The sequence below is a fragment of the Arachis duranensis genome, chromosome 3 (genome assembly GCF_000817695.3).
Source record: "Arachis duranensis cultivar V14167 chromosome 3, aradu.V14167.gnm2.J7QH, whole genome shotgun sequence".
NCBI lineage: Eukaryota > Viridiplantae > Streptophyta > Magnoliopsida > Fabales > Fabaceae > Arachis > Arachis duranensis.
Window position 1 is genome coordinate 110067178 of NC_029774.3, and position 19315 is coordinate 110086492.

The 19315-nt window shown below is 35.8% G+C and overlaps 1 protein-coding gene across 1 annotated transcript; it reads left to right on the forward strand.

Moving 5' to 3' along the window:
- The first annotated feature begins 10974 nt into the window (after positions 1-10974).
- On the forward strand, positions 10975-15130 carry LOC107480080 (uncharacterized). The gene is given in 13 exon segments (XM_052258413.1): positions 10975-11058; positions 11222-11353; positions 11480-11599; positions 11664-11819; positions 11921-12065; positions 12197-12375; positions 12659-12893; positions 13284-13382; positions 13490-13635; positions 13813-13917; positions 14114-14202; positions 14399-14805; positions 14808-15130. Coding segments are annotated over 13 exon segments (1995 nt in total). The 5' UTR covers positions 10975-10989; the 3' UTR covers positions 14921-15130.
- The last annotated feature ends 4185 nt before the right edge of the window (positions 15131-19315 follow it).

The window sequence follows — 19315 nt, forward strand, 5'->3', positions numbered from 1 at the left end:
CAATGAATTCCAAAAACATCTATGAAGATCAGTATTAATTAGATGAGCAGGGCTTTTAGCTTTTTGCCTCTGAATAGTTTTGGCATCTCACTCTATCCTTTGAAATTCAGAATGATTGGCTTCTTTAGGAACTCAGAATCCAGATAGTGTTATTGATTCTCCTAGTTAAGTATGATGATTCTTGAACATAGCTACTTATTGAGTCTTGGCTGTGGCCCAAAGCACTCTGTCTTCCAGTATTACCACCGGATACATACATGCCACAGACACATAATTGGGTGAACCTTTTTCAGATTGTGACTTAGCTTTGCTAGAGTCCCCAATTAGAGGTGTCCAGGGTTCTTAAGCACACTCTTTTTGCCTTGGATCACAACTTTATTTCTTTAGGGAGTTATGTGCTACAAAACTTAGCATTAATGACCTCATAGTCATGGACAAGAATATTCACATCATACTTTGTAAGCTAGAAAGGATATCCCCTCCATCATTTTTTTGACGTTTTGGAACATTTAGCAGTCTACCTACCGTACGAAGCAATACAATATGGGAAGGTCCAATTTCGGTGGATGCACCCATTTGAAAGGATGATTGGTTTATTCAAGCGTACCATGAAGAATAGAGCTCAGATTGAGGGCAACATTTACGAAGCATTCCTAGCTAAAGAAACTTTCTCATTTTGCTAATTCTATTTTCAATCTCATGTTGAGTCACGTAGAACAAGGGTTGCAAGGAGCAATGAGAGGGGAGAATCCTCGTCAAGTGGGACAACATACCCAATCTTTTTACCGAAAAGAGAAGCAATGGGTGCGGGCAGTGACTACTGGTTAGAGCAGAAGGAAATTGATGTCGCACATCTACATGTGTTACTTAACTGTGACCAAATTTTACCTTACCTCATGTGAGTTTTTTAAGTCTTCCTAAATATTATATTCAGTAAGATACTAGTTTCTTAATCTAATTAAAACTTTGTTATCCTATTCTATCATATAGGTTATTCCAAGAGAAAAATCCTGAGATCTCATTGAACAATTTCTCATGTTGGTTTAGAGAATACGTTAGTATCCAACTAACTGACACAACGGATTCAGAACTAGTTGCACTTAGTTGGGACCCAATGAATAAGGCCACTAGCTACCCCATATACAACGTTAACGAATATTAGTTCCATACCTTACAGTAGTCGATTGAAAAAAAATTGAATAACACTAGAGTTTGGGTTCATGGGATTCAGGTGGGGTAATTCTGATTGATTTAGTATGTTGCAGAATATAATTGAATTATAGTATTTTTGTCATACTACATACAAGGGGTGGGTGTTTAAATGTTAATGGTATGATCCAAATTTGTGACAAGAAACACATAAGCCCAAGGATTACAATATCACTGAAGTTAGTATAACCAGAAAATATAGGCACTATGATCCTTTTACACTACCTCAAAATGCACGACAAGTATACTATTTGTCTTATCTTGGTTCATGCAAGTCTAGTTGGATGGTTGTAATTAAGACTAAACCAAGAAGCCGCATTGAGTCTAATGATAGGATAGAAGGTATGAAACTTTACCAGATTGAGGACCCAACTCCTTCAAGAATAGTTGTTGATACTGGTGAGCCAATCACCTTTAGGTCTGTTGTTATAGATGATGACATCATTGACCTTGGACTAGATGCCGATGCACTTCCACCAGAAGACGAAGAAAAAGAGAAAGACAAGTTCGATGATAATCAGGAAATTACCTTGGAAGAGGAGGATGGTGAACCAGAGGAAAGAGATGATGAATCTGATTAGAGTTAATGTAAACATAGTTCTGTGATGTGTATTTTTTAAGAAACTTTGCATATTTGTAATATATATTTCAGCAAATGTAAACATAGTTTTGTGATTAATATAGTTAGCATTGTTTTAGATATTTCCGTTACTATTATTTTGTATTTGTAATTTATATTTATCGTACTTCACATTAGGTTTAAAGCACTATTTCAATTGTTAATTATCAGGGTACATTAGAGATTGTCGCGAAAAGATAATTAATAAAATTAAAAAATATGCCGTTAGAATTATCGTTAGAATATTCTGACGTAACAGCCTAATCAATTTTTTTATAAAAAAATTTTAAAAATATTTCTGTTGGTATTACCAGCGGCTCAATCTGCCGGTAATATGGTGTGGGGAGACAGATGATGTGGCGCCAATATTACCGTTAGAAAATTTTGACGGTAACGCCTACCATATTTCATTTTCATGATAACTATATTCTGTCACTAAATCCGATAGTAATCAGACGAAAATAATCTGACGGTAAATATTTATCGGCGTAGTTTATACCATATGATTTCTTCCAATGGTAACTAACTTACCGTCGGATTTTTTTGGTTTTATGACGGTAAATCTGATAGTACTCAGCATTTTTCTTGTAGTATTTCAAGAGATAACTTTAAGAATATTTGTTAGTATTGATATTGACTTGAGCGTTTGAGTCCTTTTTGCAAGTCCAATGCACGAGTTAGATTTTTGAGGACCATACAGTTCGACCGAGGGTCTCGAAGCAAGAGTCTTCCCAGTGTTAACGAGTTATACCTCGGAGTGTAGTTCCTAGCTAGAATATTTGGCGCCCACTGATAAACCACTATTTTATGGTTTATCTTGTACTCAGTTGAGTTGTTTTTATCAAGCCTTTGCCCACTTATTCATATGATTTGCATGGTTTTACATTCTCCTTCCTGATTTTGTGCTATGATTGAAAACATGCTTCTTTGGCCTTATATTTGCAAATATTAATCCTCTCTTATTACCATTAGATGCTTTGATATGTGTGTTAAGTGATTTCAAAGATTACAGGGCAGGAATGGCTCAGAGGATGGAAAGGAAGCATGCAAAAGTGGAAGGAATACAAGAAGTTGAAGGAACTGCAAAGCTGTCAGCCTAACCCTCTCGCATTAAAACGATCATAACTTGAGCTACAGAGATTCAAATGACGCGGTTCCAGTTGCGTTGGAAAGCTAACGTCCGGGGCTTTGATTTGATATATAATTTGCCATAGTGGCTGTACAGATAGATGACGCAAAAGCGCGCTCCACGCGGACGCGTCGCATCTGCGAATCTCATTCCACGCAAACGCGTGGATGACGCCTCCGTGTCACCTTGCCGTGACCTGTATGGACCAGAAAGCACTGGGAGTGATTTCTGGGCTGTTTTTGACCCAGTTCTTGGCCCAGAAAACACAGATTAGAGGCTGGGAGTGGAGCAGAATGAATCATTCAATCATTACTCATAATTTTAAGTTTTAGATGTAGTTTTTAGTGAGAGAGGTTCTCTCCTCTCTCTTAGGATTTAAGATTAGGATTTCTATTAGGATTAGGATTGTTTCTTCATACCAGGTTCAATAATTTATGTTTCTCTTCTATTTTTGTTTACTCTGAAGCTTTTATTTGTGTTTGATTTATGTTGCCCAATTGGCTTATGAATATTTTCTATGTTAGAATTGACATCTCCATTCAGTTTAATTTGAGGTATTCCAGTTATTTATGATTTTTATCTAGCTTTTTATATTCTTGGCTTTAATTGATTAATTGGTAACTCTTGAATTGTCAAACTCATTGTTGACTGAAAATTGAAACTCTTCAAGAATTAACTAGAGTTCCAATAACTCTAGCCTTTTCCAAGGAAAGATTAGGACCTGAGGAACCAAACTTATTCCATCCACTTGACTTACCTTCATAGTTAGAGGTTAACTTAGTGGGAGAAAAATCCAATTCTCATCACAATTGATAAGGATAACCGGGATAGGACTTCCAGTTTTCATACATTGCCAAGAATTTTATTAGTTATTAATTTATTAATTTTTGCAATCTATTTCTCTTGCTTAAAACCTTTTTCAAACCCAAACACTATTTTTCCATAACCAATAATAAATCATACTTCCATGCAATTTCTTGAGAAGACGATCCGAGGTTTGAATACTTCGGTTTATAAATTTATTAGGTTTGTTACTTGTGACAACCAAAACGTTTGTACGAAGGGATTTTCTGTTGGTTTAGAATCTATACTTACAACGCGACTATATTTTTATAAATTCTTTACTAGCAAAACTCCTAACGTCAAAATGGCACCGTTGCCGGAAAATTGCAAACGTGTGCCTTATTATTGGTTATTGTAAATATTTTTCAAAAAAAAATATCAAATCTTTTTCAAAATATTTTCTTTTTGTTAGTTTTTGTTTTTATTTTCTCCTACTACTATGAATTCTCACCCCTCTGGCTTCAAGTTTGATTCCAATGTTATTGTTAGGAATGGAAACTATAATGAGAACAGGCATCAAGGTTGGAAGAATCAAAGATGGGAGGAGCCACAAGAATTTGATCAACCCTCATCGCAACAACCACCTCCAATGGACTATCAACAACCATTCTGTGATGCATATCAAGGCAATGGCTATGGTGAGCACTCTTTTGACTATTAACAGCCACCACCATACGCCTATAAACCCCCTCCTCAACATAGCTTTGGACCACCATACTCACAAGCCCCTTTTCGCCATTCACCTCCATATGACCCCAACCCAAATCCACCATACCAACCACCCTATGAACCGTATGAGCCATATATAGAACCACCCCAATTCCACCCCAATTACTCCCAAGAACCACTACCTAAATACACACCATCTCCATATCCATCAATCCAAGAGCACTATGATCCTACTTATGATAGCCGAGCGCAACAAGAATCAAAGGATCGTCTCAAGGAAACAATGGATCAATTTCATGCAATCCTTCATCAATTGGAGCAAGCGATAAATCAATTAGCTTTCCAACGTTCGGACATCCAAGGAACCCCCATGGCTTCATGTGGAGAATCTACTGAAGAACGTGGCATGAAGGCAAAGTTAGAAACTCCGGTGGACAGTGAGCAGCACAATTTTGTACTGGAACAATTGGAAGAAGCTGTGCCCGCCATTGAAGAGGAAGAAGTGGTTGAAGACTTAGGAGATGCAGAACCTCCATGGGAAATTCAAGTCATAGAGCCTCCTTCAAAGAAGTTTGAAATTGATGTTGAGGAGGGTGTACAACCTCCAAGGCATCTCATGGTTGAAGACTTTGAAGGGGATGATCAAGAGATAGATTCAATCATTGATGAATTCTTATCTACATTTGAATCCTCTTCCATTGGACTTGATATGGAGTTTAACGAAGAAGAAGCACAACCTCCTATGACCTTGGTGAGCAATGAAGAAGAGAATAAATTTGAAGAAAGCTACCAAGAGGAAGAGGTTGATATTGAAGAAATTTGCAAAGAGGTGGTAGTTGTCAAAAAAGAACACGCTTACAAATTTATTGGGTTTGTTACTTGTGACAACCAAAACGTTTGTACGAAGGAATTTTCTGTTGGTTTAGAATCTATACTTACAACGAGACTATATTTTTATAAATTCTTTACTAGCAAAAATCCTAACGTCACCCACTATGGGGCCTGGTTTCAAGACTTGACCCCACATTTTGTTATTTTTCCTCTTATTTTCTTTTCTTCTTTTTTCTCTCCAAGATTTTTAAACCATGACGAACAATTCCATAGCTCCACCACCACCTTTAACTCATGCTAAGTTTTAGCCATGAACGCTGCTCTACAGGCGAAGGTTCAAAAGATGGCCGAACTCTTGGCAGCCAAGCCAAATAACGACAAGGAGAACGAGAAGCGCAAGAATGTTAATGATGGAAACCCTAACAAAGAACATCATTCTGAATCAAACACGAAGATAGGAAGGACATCTCACAAGATAGAAAAACGGAGAACAAATCATTTTTTCGAAGAAATAATGAATTTTCAAATGCAAAAAACTTCATGCTTCCAACAACATTGAAGCCTTATAAGGCAATTGGTGACCCCAATGTACACGTCACTAAGTTCGAATCTATGATGCTTTTAAATGGTGCCTCTGACCCTATCTTATGTCGATCTTTTCCCACTTTTTGGATGGAGTTTCATTATTTTGGTTTTTGAATTTGCTTGCAGGTTTAATTTCAGGCTTCAACGAGTTTGTCAATTTATTTGTGAACAACTTTGTAGCATCCAAAATCTACGTACGAGACTCGGATTACCTCAGCACAATTAAGCAAGGGCAACATGAAAGCCTAAAAGACTATATGACGAGATTTGCAAAGGCAGTAATTAAAATTTCTGACCTTAATCCCGAAGTCTATTTACATGCTTTGAAAAGCAGACTTCGTCCCAAAAAATTTCAAGAGGCAATAGCAATAGCAAAGTCGAAAACGCTGATTGAATTCAGGGATAAGGTGACCGGTCAAATTGAGATCAAGGAACTAAGAGAAGCCAGGAGATTGGAAAAACTGCCACCCCATAGGGACAAATGATAAGCAAAGCAAAATAGGCAACATCCGAGATAGCAAAAAATAGTTTAAGTTGACACCAAAGTTCGACTCCTACATGTAGTTCAACACAAGAAGGGAAGACATAATAAAAGAGATCCTACAAGACAAACTCATCAAACCTCCCAACTGAGCTGGGACCTACCAGGACAAAAAATACGTCGATAAAAATAAACAATGTGCATTTCTCCAGAAATTTGGGCACACAACTGACGAGTGTATAGTAGCAAAGGACCTCTTAGAATGACTGGCGCGACAGTGATTACTGGATATATGTCAATGGCCGAATCCAAAGGGATGCGACGAGCCTTCTAATAACAAAGGAACAACCGAACTCAACCTTAGATGCAATGGACAATACGAGATGGTCCACTATGAATCTACCTCCCATGACAAGAAAGGTCATTATCTACATCTCAAGAGGATTGGCAGGTGGAGGAATTACTAGTTCAGCCATAAAAAAAAGTTACAGGACCATGCTAACTCTAGCAGAGGAGGGGTTAGGGTCACATGAGCCGACCTGTTCTGTTCCGAGTATCACCTTCAACTCTAACTTCCAATCCCAAAGCCCAAACCTAGACAACTTTGTGGTAATATCTGTAACCATATGGGATGCAATAGTTCAGAAAGTCCTAATGGATCCCAGAAGCAGTGCTGATGTATTGCTCTTGTCAACCTTCTTGAAAATGCAACTAAACAAGAATACTCTACAACCTTCATCTAGAGAGCTAGTCGACTTCTCCAGAGAAAGAATTCCAAATAACAGGTTATGTTTGGTTAATGACGACTTTTGGGAAATATCCCCATTCGAAAACCTTAGATATTCAATACCTTGTGGTTGATTACGTTAGCCCTTATAACATGATATTAGGGCGACCATCATTAAATTCTTTTGGCACTATTGTTTCCACAATTCACTTGTGTGTTAAGTTTCATGTACAAGATAAAATAATTGCAACAGTACGTTCCAGTAATAAGGAGGCAATACAATGCTATAATGCAAAACTAAAAGCCTGATTGCTAACCTCGGATACAATCCAGTGGATCAACTCGATGTACAATGCCAATGACATTCCAACGCTAACCGAGCTCGATCCCTGGTCTAATAGAGACCACTGACCATCACCGATGGATGGCCTCCACAGGGTATTTCTAACCGACAATGAATCAAAATACATTAACATCGGCTATGCTTTTACTGCAGGGAAAACACAAAAGCTCGTCACCCTACTACGAGCAAATGCGGATATATTTGCATGGACCCCAATGGATATGCCTAGAATCGACCCAAACATCGTGTGCCATAAGCTCGCCCTAGACTTGAGAGCTCGCCCAATACGTTAGAAAAAGCGCAACCTCAGAAGGGAAAAAGAAGAAGCGGCCGTCAAAGAAACCCAAAAATTATTAAGTGTGGATTTCTTAAGAGAAATCCGGTTTATGTCATGGCTAGTAAATGTGATCATGGTGAAGAAGACCTCGGGCGGATGGCGTATGTGTGTTAATTTTACGGATTTGAACAAAGCTTGCTCAAATAACTCATACTTGTTGTTGAACATTGATAAATTCGTGGATAACACATTAAGTTTTAAAGTTCTAAGTTTTATAGACGCCTATTTAGGCTATAATTAGATACTAATGCATCCGGTAAACCAAGAAAAAACCAAATTTATAACTAATCATGGCAATTTTCGTTACAAAGTAATGCTCATTGGCCTCAATAATGCAGGTGTAACATACCAGAGACTGACAAACAAGGTTTTCCGAAACCAAATAGGTAGGAACATGGAGGTGTATAAATAAGAAACTGAACGTGATCATCATTCCGACCTTGAAGAAGTTTTCCAACAGCTAAGACGATACAACATATGACTGAACCCTGAAAAATGTGCATTTGGGGTTCAAGGAGGTAAATTCCTCGACTTTATGTTAACCAATCGGGGGATCAAAGCAAATCTAAAGAAGTGCCGAGCTGTAATAGAAATGAAGTTGCCGAACACAATCAAAGAAGTACAATAACTAACCTGACGCCTGGCAGATCTATCATGTTTCTTACCCATGATTGCAGCAAAGTCATATCACCTTTTTAATAGCCTACAAAAAAATAAGATCTCCACATGGACGGACGCCCATGAACATGTGTTTGTCGATTTCAAAGACATTTTTGCCTCCTCACCTATATTGCACAAGGCCATACATGGTAAACCACTTTATCTATCTTTTCGTTTCCACTTATGTTGTTAGCTTTGTACTTGTCACAGAAATAGGTATAGAATTACACCCAATATATTTTGCCAACAAAGTACTACAGAACGTAGAAACTCAGTACCCAATCGTCGAAAAAATGGCGTTCGCCCCTGATCATCATGTCACTTATTATTTCCAAAGTCATGAGATCATAGTTCGAATGAATCAGCTGCTGCGCCAAATACTAACACAACCAGACCTGGTAGGGCGCCTAATTAAATGGTCAATAGAACTCTCAGAATATAACATCTCATACCAAACAAGAAGGTACTTAAGTCCCAGTTATTGGCCAATTTCATCGTTGAATTCACCACAACCGATGACACCTTTTCAATGTGGGAAATGTACATTAATTGAGCCTTTAATGAAGATGAGTGTGGAGACGGAATCATTCTCAAAGACAAGACTAGCGCATACGCCGAGCAATCCACCAAATTCATGTTTAAAGCGAGCAACAACCAATCCGAGTATGAGGCCCTGTTAGCCGGTCTACGCTTAGCCAGAGAAACAAATGTTCAACATCTTAAGGTCTAATGTGATTCATTGTTGGTTGTCCAACAGCTAAATGGCAACTTCCAAGTAAAAGATTCCCTCTTAGAACAATATCTAAACATCGCAAAAAAGTTTGATACAAAACTTTTAATATTTTGAAATCACACATATACCTAGGGAAGATAATAGTAGAGCGAACATTCTATCTAAACTAGCCACCTCTAGGATCCTTGATATAGCACCGACATTATCACAACGAACCCTTGGGAAACTAAGTATATGTAGCATAAATGTTTTGGCCTTGTCACAGACAACAGATTGGAGGACACCGTACGTGAATTATTTGAAACAGGAAAGATCCTTGCATCGAAAAGGAACCTAAGAAAATTTAAAAAATGAGCAAGCCACTTTACCTTAGTTGGAGACGAACTGTACAAAAAAGGATTCTCGAGGCCACTCTTGAAATGTCTCGAAACCGAGGAATCCAACCTTGTAATGTCAAAAGTACACGATGAAATTTGTGGTACACACATATAGGGAGATGTAGTTTATTAGCTTAAAAACTTCTAAGAGTAAGATACTTCTAGCCTTTCCTCAAACAAGAGATAGTCACAACTACGAGACTGTTAAGCTTGTTATTAATATATATATGCAAATTAAAATACATATAAATATCTTTCAGCAAATAATTTACTTCTATTTAATTTATTTTAATTTTAGTTATAAACTCATTCATTTTTAAATTAATTATATTTTTATTTAATAATAATTATAAACTCACTTATTTTTTTATAATTATATAATATTTATTATATTATTTTTCAATAAATACTTGAGTATATAATAGTATAATAGATATACACTAATTAATAAATTATTGAAATTTGAAAAAAAATAGTTATTTTAATATAAAAACAAAATAAAAATATTTATGATAGAGTAAAATTAACAAAATACTTATTGTTCCTGTTTCATATTATTTTAGAATAGCTAGATATTTTTAAAATGTTAGTGAAAATATGTATTTTAAATTTTAATTTTAAATTTTTAACTATGTTTTGTTTTTTATTTACATAGGACCAGGTCAGTTGGTTCAACCAGTGACCCACCGGTTGAACCAATGATCCAGTGACCCAGTGACCTGATCGGTTCAATCACCGGTTCAGTTCTGACAATTATGAGCTTAACAGTCTGGTGGTTGTGACTATCATTTTTCTCCTTGACGAGGGGGGTTCGATCCCCATCTTCCACATTTTGGAAAAATTTTGAAACTCAAGTGGTTCGGTTGAACTGGTCTTACCGGTTTTGGCCAGTTCACTCCGAATTTGACCGGTTTGTATCAGTTTTTTGCTTTATGCGGTCTGATCATTGGACCGGATCGGTCTAAAATCTGATTTACCGATTTTCTAGTCGAACTGGCCGGTCCGGTCGGAAATGGATCCTCTCAATTGTTAAAAAAAATTGAGAGTATAAAGTGTGATCTCTAAGTCTTCATTGCTTTCTCTCTCATATTTATTCTTAATCCCACTTATAAAATTAATGGTGGGAGATCACACTTTACCCGTCAATTGTTAAAAAAAATTGAGAGGATCCATTTCCTTTTAATAACAATGTTTACTAGACTTGTACGTGACTATGTGCCACATTTTAAATGGATTAGAACAAAAGTGATGGTTTGACCCGAAATAAACCGTTTGCTAGACCGCATGAGCCCACCGGTCCTGGCTATTGGCTACGTTGGTTTGATTTAACTATTTAAGAGCGAGAAAGGAAATATGACACCGTTTTAGGTTTAAATTTCGCGCGCAACTCTTCTCGACACATTTGGAGCCAAATGAGAGAGTGATCAAAGAAGAAGAGGGAGCAAAATGGTTCAAGTGTGTTTCGTTCTGGATCTGCGCAGCTTGGCACCTCCATTGCTGAGGGACCTTAAGCAGGTACATACCTTCAACTTCCTTCTCCCTGTATAATTCGTACGCTTTCTTCCGTCGCTTGCTATCTTTCGAGCCTCTCTAACAATCATCTGAGCTGCGAAGAACACGCAACGGCACCGTTCCATATAAATATTGATCTCTTATTCTTCTTTTGGTCAATTTTCAGTCCCTGCTTCAACTTGCCAATTTCTATGCCGTTTCAACTTCTTCCTCGTTACTTGGCCGCAAATCAACCGCTGTCACCGATAAGATCGGCTTGTGCTACGTTTTCAAGAATCGTTTATCTTCGTCCGACGATGTACTCTTTCAGACTTTCAGTAGCACCGATTTATCTATTTAGTTATTTATTTTCAATTTGTGATTTGATTGACAAATTCGAAATGCACGAGTCACAATGCATAGCAATTTACAATCGATAATGTAGTTAAAGATCGCGTACACTCCCAGGGGAAACTTCAACCTACGCGATTTCCACCACGCTGTTAACAACCTGCCTTCCGATGCTTTTCTTCCCGATGCCTATATCAGTTCCGGTGCTCTCTTTGTCTCTTTCTCTATGAACAATTTAGATTTTCCTTTTCTGTTAGAAACAGCGTATATGTATTGAGTAATTTGGTCATTTATGTTCAGATGTTATGATTTCAAAAGTTTTGAGCGATAAAGTATTGTATTCATGGCAAGGGAAAGATATTGAGAGAAAAGTAATCTTTGTAACTTCGAGCTTGCCGGAAGATGTGGACTCTATAATGCAAAAAAGCCTGATGGTGAGCAGTTCTATTCGTGACATGCGTTTTGTGCTTTAATGTGTTTCGTGATGAACTTGACTACAAAACTTAAGACTGCAATTTTTTTTCCCTTTCAAAAGGATGCTGCAGATAAATGTGTTTCAGTTGATTTTGCTGTATTTCAGCAAAAGTCAAGTCATCTGACGGATACGCGTGAAAACATTCACAATTTTCGTCGTAGTATTTCTCATCTTGATAATTGCTCAATTCAGACCTATATTCCAGGTTAAGTACTCTTACTATGTTTGCTCTAGGGATTAGGATATACGCATTTGGACTATGGCATTTGTGGAACATAAAGAAATAAAATATCTCTTGCAGGAGAAGTTTATGAGAATCGTTTTGGAAAATTGCAGATTTCAGAGTGTTACACAGCCTAGTTAAAAAATGGTTGCGGGTTTTGAAGGATGACATGGAGGAGCCACTCTTAGCTCGTCTTACTTTCAAAGACAATCTTTTGGATTCTGTGAACCATATATTCTTCAACCTGTTTGCACTAGTCAATCCAATGACAAGTAGCTTCAGTCAGTGCCAGGTAATGGTATTCCAAATCCAATGGGATAAACCGCTTCCCCAATCCTCATATGTATGTTGGAACATAGGAAACCATGTTGTTGTAGGCCAAAATAATGTCAATGCTTTAATTCCTGTTAGTTCTGCCTTTGGAAAGTCCTTTACAGCATTTATCATGAAATCTCGTGGAATATAATGGTTACAGATCCCCCCTAAACAAAAAAAAAACTTTTTTTTCTCTTTTAGATTTCAGTTCCCCTCATTTCAAGGAATTAAGAGATGCCTTTATTATTGGAATTGTACAGACATGCAGATGTCATGGTATTCCTTTAGGGGATGATGAAAAAAATATCAATTTCTCTTGCCCCATCACAGGCTGCAATCTGGACACATGTGATCGTATTCAGAATTCTGTTAGAGTTGGGGAAAAAACAGTTCTTTTTCTTCCCTCATTCCACAATTCCCAGATGTTCAAGCAAATTACTTCACCAATTGACATGACTGTCAGTGAGAGGGTAAAATTGGCATCTCTTGATGAAGGTTTGCATTTTGTTTATTCCAATTCATTTATGTCTTGATTTTATAGCATTATGCAACATGATTTCCTTCCCACTCCTCTCTTTTTTTTTGACACATTTCAATTAACTGCAACAAGCACTGGTGGTAATTAATACAACCTGGAGCGGTTTCTGTTTGGTTGAGTGATTGCACAATCAAATTGATCTATCTAATATATACAATAATAACCTATTGGAAAGTAAGACAAAACCTTCACTTCATTTCGTTGACTTCTTCCTCCTCTGATCTTTAACTTCAATTTGTTGAGGCATATTCCAAACCAATTTCAATTTGGTTCCTTTTCACCATCTACTCAGTTCTAAGTTATAACCAAGAAGAAAGCTTATTTCTGTATGTTAAATATAAATGCAGGTCTAATTATGGGCACATCCTTTGTTGTGATTCCTTCTCCTTATCATGTGATTGAAGGCACTTCAGATGATGCAGATCAGGCAGATTTGAATTCTCAAAGTGTGTTTACTACTTTGGATTGTTTTTGCTCAATGCTTATTGTTAAGCTCTTCTTCATAACGTTCTTGTTTAATTCCATTGTTCTGAGCATGACTACATTTTGGCAGTTTTTCGAGGTCTTTCTGGTGTTTTATATTCAATGGACCAAGGTTTAATCTGCTCCTCAAATTGTGATTTGGAAACAATGGCGGAAGCTGCTTATCGCTGCTACTATGTTATGCAACCATCAAATAATGGGTCAATGCTTTTGAGGGTGAGAACTACTGCCGTTTGCTCTATATCTCTAATTCTCTATTGTGTTCTGCACACACATTTAAATGGCAGTAACTAGCTAGTAACTATCCCTGTGCCGTTCTAATCTATTATTGATATGTGACATAGAATGTAGGTATACTGATGACTGTATAATTAATGTGCATATAACTTGCAGCGGGTTGCAGGGGCAGAAGAAGTTTTACGGGTTCCTGATGAAGGATTAGTTGATTCATTGGTTAATAAGGAAATTGAGAATTCTGTTCAAGCCTGTCTGCTGAAGGTTTGTTTTAAACATTTTGATGAAGAATTGTTTGGTTTTCCTTTTCCTCTTAGATGAATACTGATGAAGAACAATGCCGTTGGCATTATTTTGTTGGAGCAGTGATTTTACCAAATTTTTTATATTGAATGCGTACAATGCAAAAGTGATTAAGTTCCATGTAATCTGGAATGGTGAAACCACAAATTGTTTGCAGATTAATCTAACAGACTATGATCCACTGCTACATGAAGGAGGCTTTCATCAGAAACTAAATTTTCTTGTCAAAGAAAGCCTACAATCGGGGTGAGTTTTCCCACCAGCTTAAAATGTGGTAATCTGCGAAGCTTGGGCATGAATTAATGTCAACGCATATCCCATCTGAGCGGATTTGGCCAGATATAGCAACTGAATGTTTTGTTCGTGGAAGAACATATATCACATCATCAAAAGATTCTTACACCTTTTTTTTATTTGAAGCTTTCTGTGTGTTTATTTGTAGGTCAGTATTTCCTATATTAGAAGGTAAATTTTCTGAACTGAGCTCCATTCGTCAACCTCCTTCAGATGTTATCGGTAAAGCAGAATCATCCATTGATGTAGCAGTTGTGGATAAGGAAACTTTGCCTTTGGATGTTACGAGTCAAGATGACAAAACCATTGCATGCATTACAGAAGAATGGAAGCAACTGGTTGTAAACGAAGACCCCAAGCTGTACTCTCCATCTTGTACGTCAAAAGCATTGTCGGATCAACCAACTTTATCACCACGAGTAGGTAATAGGCAGCTAGATAGAGAAACTTCTAGGATTTTGGAGAGGTTAGAGGTTCCAAGGCCACTGAAAGCAAAGGCAGCATCTCCAGTCTTAAATGAAAATTGCATGAAAAATGCATGAAAAATGCAAGTGTGCCCGTAAAGAAGCCTCTTGTACCATGCCAACCCAATCAAGGTACACAAGAAGTTTCTGTCGGCAGCCAGTTAATGAAACCAAATTTCCAGAAGCAGAAAAGGAAACACAGATGAAAAGAAATCATGAAAACAGATCTTCAAAAATCAATAAGGTCAGTGAATTTCTTTTCTCTTTTAAATTGTGTTACGACCTAGGTTAGTAGATCATGCGTTCATGGAACATGTTGTGGAAGGGGCCAAAATAATGTGACAATGATTAATGTTGATATGCATATGAAATGCTTGATTACTAGTATTAACAAGTTTAGACATTCAATAGGGATAGTTATGAGGGCCAAACCAAACATATGCAACTTCGTTTATGTATGTGTTAGTTTGGAAATAATAATGATTAATTTCTAATTTTCATTTTGTCAAAGTCTGATATGAATTTTAATATTATATTATTTAGCGAAAAATATTAAGTAACCTACCATTTTTCTTTGTATTTGTTTTGTATTTGAACTAATGTTAATTAACTTTTTTTTATCTCACAAAAATGCAAGTAACCTAATATTCATCTTATTTAGTTAATAAATTTTAATTTAAAACTCAAGAAGTTGATAATACTCATTAAGTTTAGAATGTTTACGTAGGTTATTTTAAATTTATAATATTTATTATCTATATGTTGTAAAATAAATAAATAAAAAAGATAAATAAATATAAAATAAAAAGTATAAATAGAAAACTCTATTATTAGTGTTTACTAATATTATAATTTTAATAGAGATGACTAATATATATGAAAGATACAAATTTATTTGTTGCATATATAAAAGAGAAAGATTAGTATTTCATATATTGACAATATAAAAAGAGAAAATTGTTATTATTGGTTGTGTATTCTGTCTTAACTATGCTACTCTATTTGGAACCGATAGATCTACTACGCTTCTGACATGAATTTATTTCAGTGGCCACTTGTTCAATTGGGATATCAATTTGAATTAGAGCATTTTCAGCTAGTATATAAGATTTTGTTATTCTCTTTATATTAAAAAATGCATCAGGCAATTCATTTGCTATTCTTTGCAAATGTATGATCTTTTGAACTTCTAGTTCACATTATCCTAATCGAGAATCTAAATGTGTCAAGGATGATGCATTTCCAACTAATTTCTTTTTTAGCAAGTTTATTCTCTTCTCCTAATATTGAAAATTTTGATTCATCAAAATGACAATATGTAAATTGGGCTTTAAATACATTTCCAATTTGTATCTCAAGATATTTCACTATAAAAGAGAGAATAATATCTAACATATATTTCCAATTTTCTTTGAGGTCTCATTTTGGTGTGAAAAAGTGGTACAATAGAAACATATATCGCACACCCGAATATTCTTAAATGAAAAATGATTGGTTGCTGGCCAAAAGCTAATTGCATATGAAAGAACTGATGGTAGCTTGTTAGACTCAAACGAATAAGTGCTGCGACATGTAAAATAGCATGCCTTCAAACCAAAGTTAGGAGATTTGTTCTCATAAGTAATGGTCTAACAATTAATTGGAGGCGTTTAATAAGTGATTCTACTAACCCATTTTGTGTGTGAACATGAGCTATTGGATATTCAACGCTTATTCTGTTAGCCATACAATAAGCATCAAAGGCTTGGAAAGTAAATTCACCAGCAAGACGAATTGCTTTGATTGAATTTTTTGAAAACTGTATTTTTAATTGAATAATTTGAGTAAGTAATCTCGCAAACGCCAGGTTGCGAAAAAACAATAAGCACACATGTGACCATCTCGAAGATGCGTCTATTAGGATCATAAAATATCTAAAAGATCCACATGATGAATGAATAGGTCCACATATATCGCTTTGAATCCTTTCTAGAAATTCAAGGGACTCAAATCCAATCTTTACTGGTGATGGTCTTAAAATTAGTTTTTCTTGAGAACATGCAACACACTAAAATTCACTAGATTTAAGAATCTTCTAGTTCTTTAGTGAATGTTTATGGGAGTTTTCAATAATTTTCCACATCATGGTTGTTCCCGGATGACCCAATCTATCATGCCAAACTATAAATTTATTTGGGCTGGTAAACTTCGAGTTTACAGTGGCATGTGATTCAATTGCACTAATTTTAGTATAATATAATCCAGATAAAAGTGATGATAACTTTTCTAATATAACATTTTTATTTGAATCATGAGTTGTGATACATAAGTACTCATGATTGTTCTCATTCATTATTTCAATATGATATCCATTTCGACAAATATATTTAAAACTCAATAAGTTTCTTAAAGATTTAGTAGATAGTGCATTATTTATTATGAATTTTGTTCCTTCGGAAAATAAAATTATAGCTCTTTCGGAACTTTGTATCACATTGTTTGAGCCAATAATAGTATTAACATATTTTTCTTTTGACACAAGATGAGTAAAATATATATTACTTTTGAGAATGGTGTGCGAACTTGCGTTGTCCGCAAGTCAAACATCTACATTATATATCCTTGCCATTTTTTTCAAATACAAATAATAATAAAATCAGTAGTAGTACATGCACAGTAAAATTGTATTCTTGATTGGAATTATTTTTTTTAAAAATATTGTACATAAAAATAGTGTCATATGCTAAAAATTTTATTATTAGGGGTAAGTATTGTTTTGGTCCCTAATGTTGAGGGTCAGAATCGAAACCATCCCTGATGTAATTTTTTATTTAGAATCGTCCTTAATGTCGTATTTGAATTTAAAATCGTTCTTTGTAATAAATGTTTTTTGTAAATGATGAAGCTACCCTTTTCAGCTTTTATGTTTCGCGCGAAACACTCCATGTCTTCATGTCTTCATATGCATGTAAACCTTCAACATTAACCACAACATTAATCACAACGTTTCATAAACCAATCCCTAACTCAGAATCAGAAATGACGGAACCTCTTCTTGGAGGAAGACATGTTTCCTGCTGCTGGCTACATTGATGTTGGGGAGGATCATGGGATGGTTGATGAAAGTGAGGGACAAGAGTTGGTTGTATATGATGGAGAACAGGCGGGGCGAAACCAATCTGAACCAGGTGCTGATGACTCTGGGGCAGAGACTAGGGACAGTGATGATGATGTTAATCAGGAAGCTAAGTTTGGTAATTCTAGAGATAGTGACAGTCTCAATTCAGAGTATAAACCATTTGAAGAAGAGGACGACAGTTAAGATGATTTGCACTTTATTGACAATGACGATGAATTTGATCCTGATGTAAGTAGGATGTGAATGTCATGAATGGACCACACAGGGCTGTGAAAAAAGAAGGGTGTGGCAATTGAGAACTTTGAAAATGACGAGAGAGCAAATAGTGATGAGTTAGATTTGGATAACGAGGTTGGAACTGAGGGGTCAGATTCAGACCATTAGGGAGTGAGGTATCCACTTCACAAGGCACAAAAAGACATGAATCAATACAAGTGAGAAGTTGGCACAGTGTATGCATCTCGGGAGGAGTTCAAGGACACTATGACTGCATATACTGTGCAAACCGCTAGGGCAATTACATTTAGGAAGTATGATCTGAAGAGGGTTAGGGCTGGTTGTTCTGGAGAGTGTCCTTTTTGGCGGTATACTGCGAAAATTCGAGAAGAGGATACTTGGCAGCTTCGCAGCATGAATTTGACTCACACATGTACACAAGCACACAAGATGGACATTTTACATTCGAAATGGCTTGGCAAAGCATTTAAGAAGAAGGTTGAATCAAATCCCAAAGTGAAGATAAAGGGGTTAGTTTCAAAAACTCAAAAAAAGTGAAACTTGATTGTCACTAAGTCAACGACTACGAAGACCAACCGAATGAAATTTATTTCTTGATATCTCAAGCCATTCTTAACCAAAAGAAGACTTTGCCTTTCAAATTAATTGCAGAGATATGTAGTCTAGGTAGTAACAAATAAATATTTTGTTATTTGAGTAATTAAAATCCAGAATTAAATTAAAAACCGCAGAAATATTAATAGAGGCTAAAGAATTGGATTTTTCTATAGCTATGTACAATATTTCAAAACCTAATATCCAAAGAAGAAAATAGAAACAGAAACAGAGAATTTTCAAAGTATCTAACATCAAAAATGAAAAAAATGGATAGCAAATTAAAAGAAAATTATAGTCGCAGAAAATAAAGAATAAGATTAGAGATTGAACAGTTATTGTAAAGCGTAAAAATCTGATGACAATGGGTAACGATGATGCTGACATGGGTTAGACACTTGTACTTGTGTTGAGACTTGAGACTCAGTTGAAAAACAATAAAATAAGGAACGGAATAAAGAGTGAATTAACCGTCGAGTGATTAAAAAAATCGTATGCGAATATAGGAATTAAGGAAATTTATTTACTATTGGATCTAAATGGGCTTATAAGTGAAATAAATTTTGGAATAAAAAATTTCAAACTTTAACCAATTAAAGTTGTTATTAATTTTTTTTAAATACATAGACTAAATTTATTATGTTAAACTAAA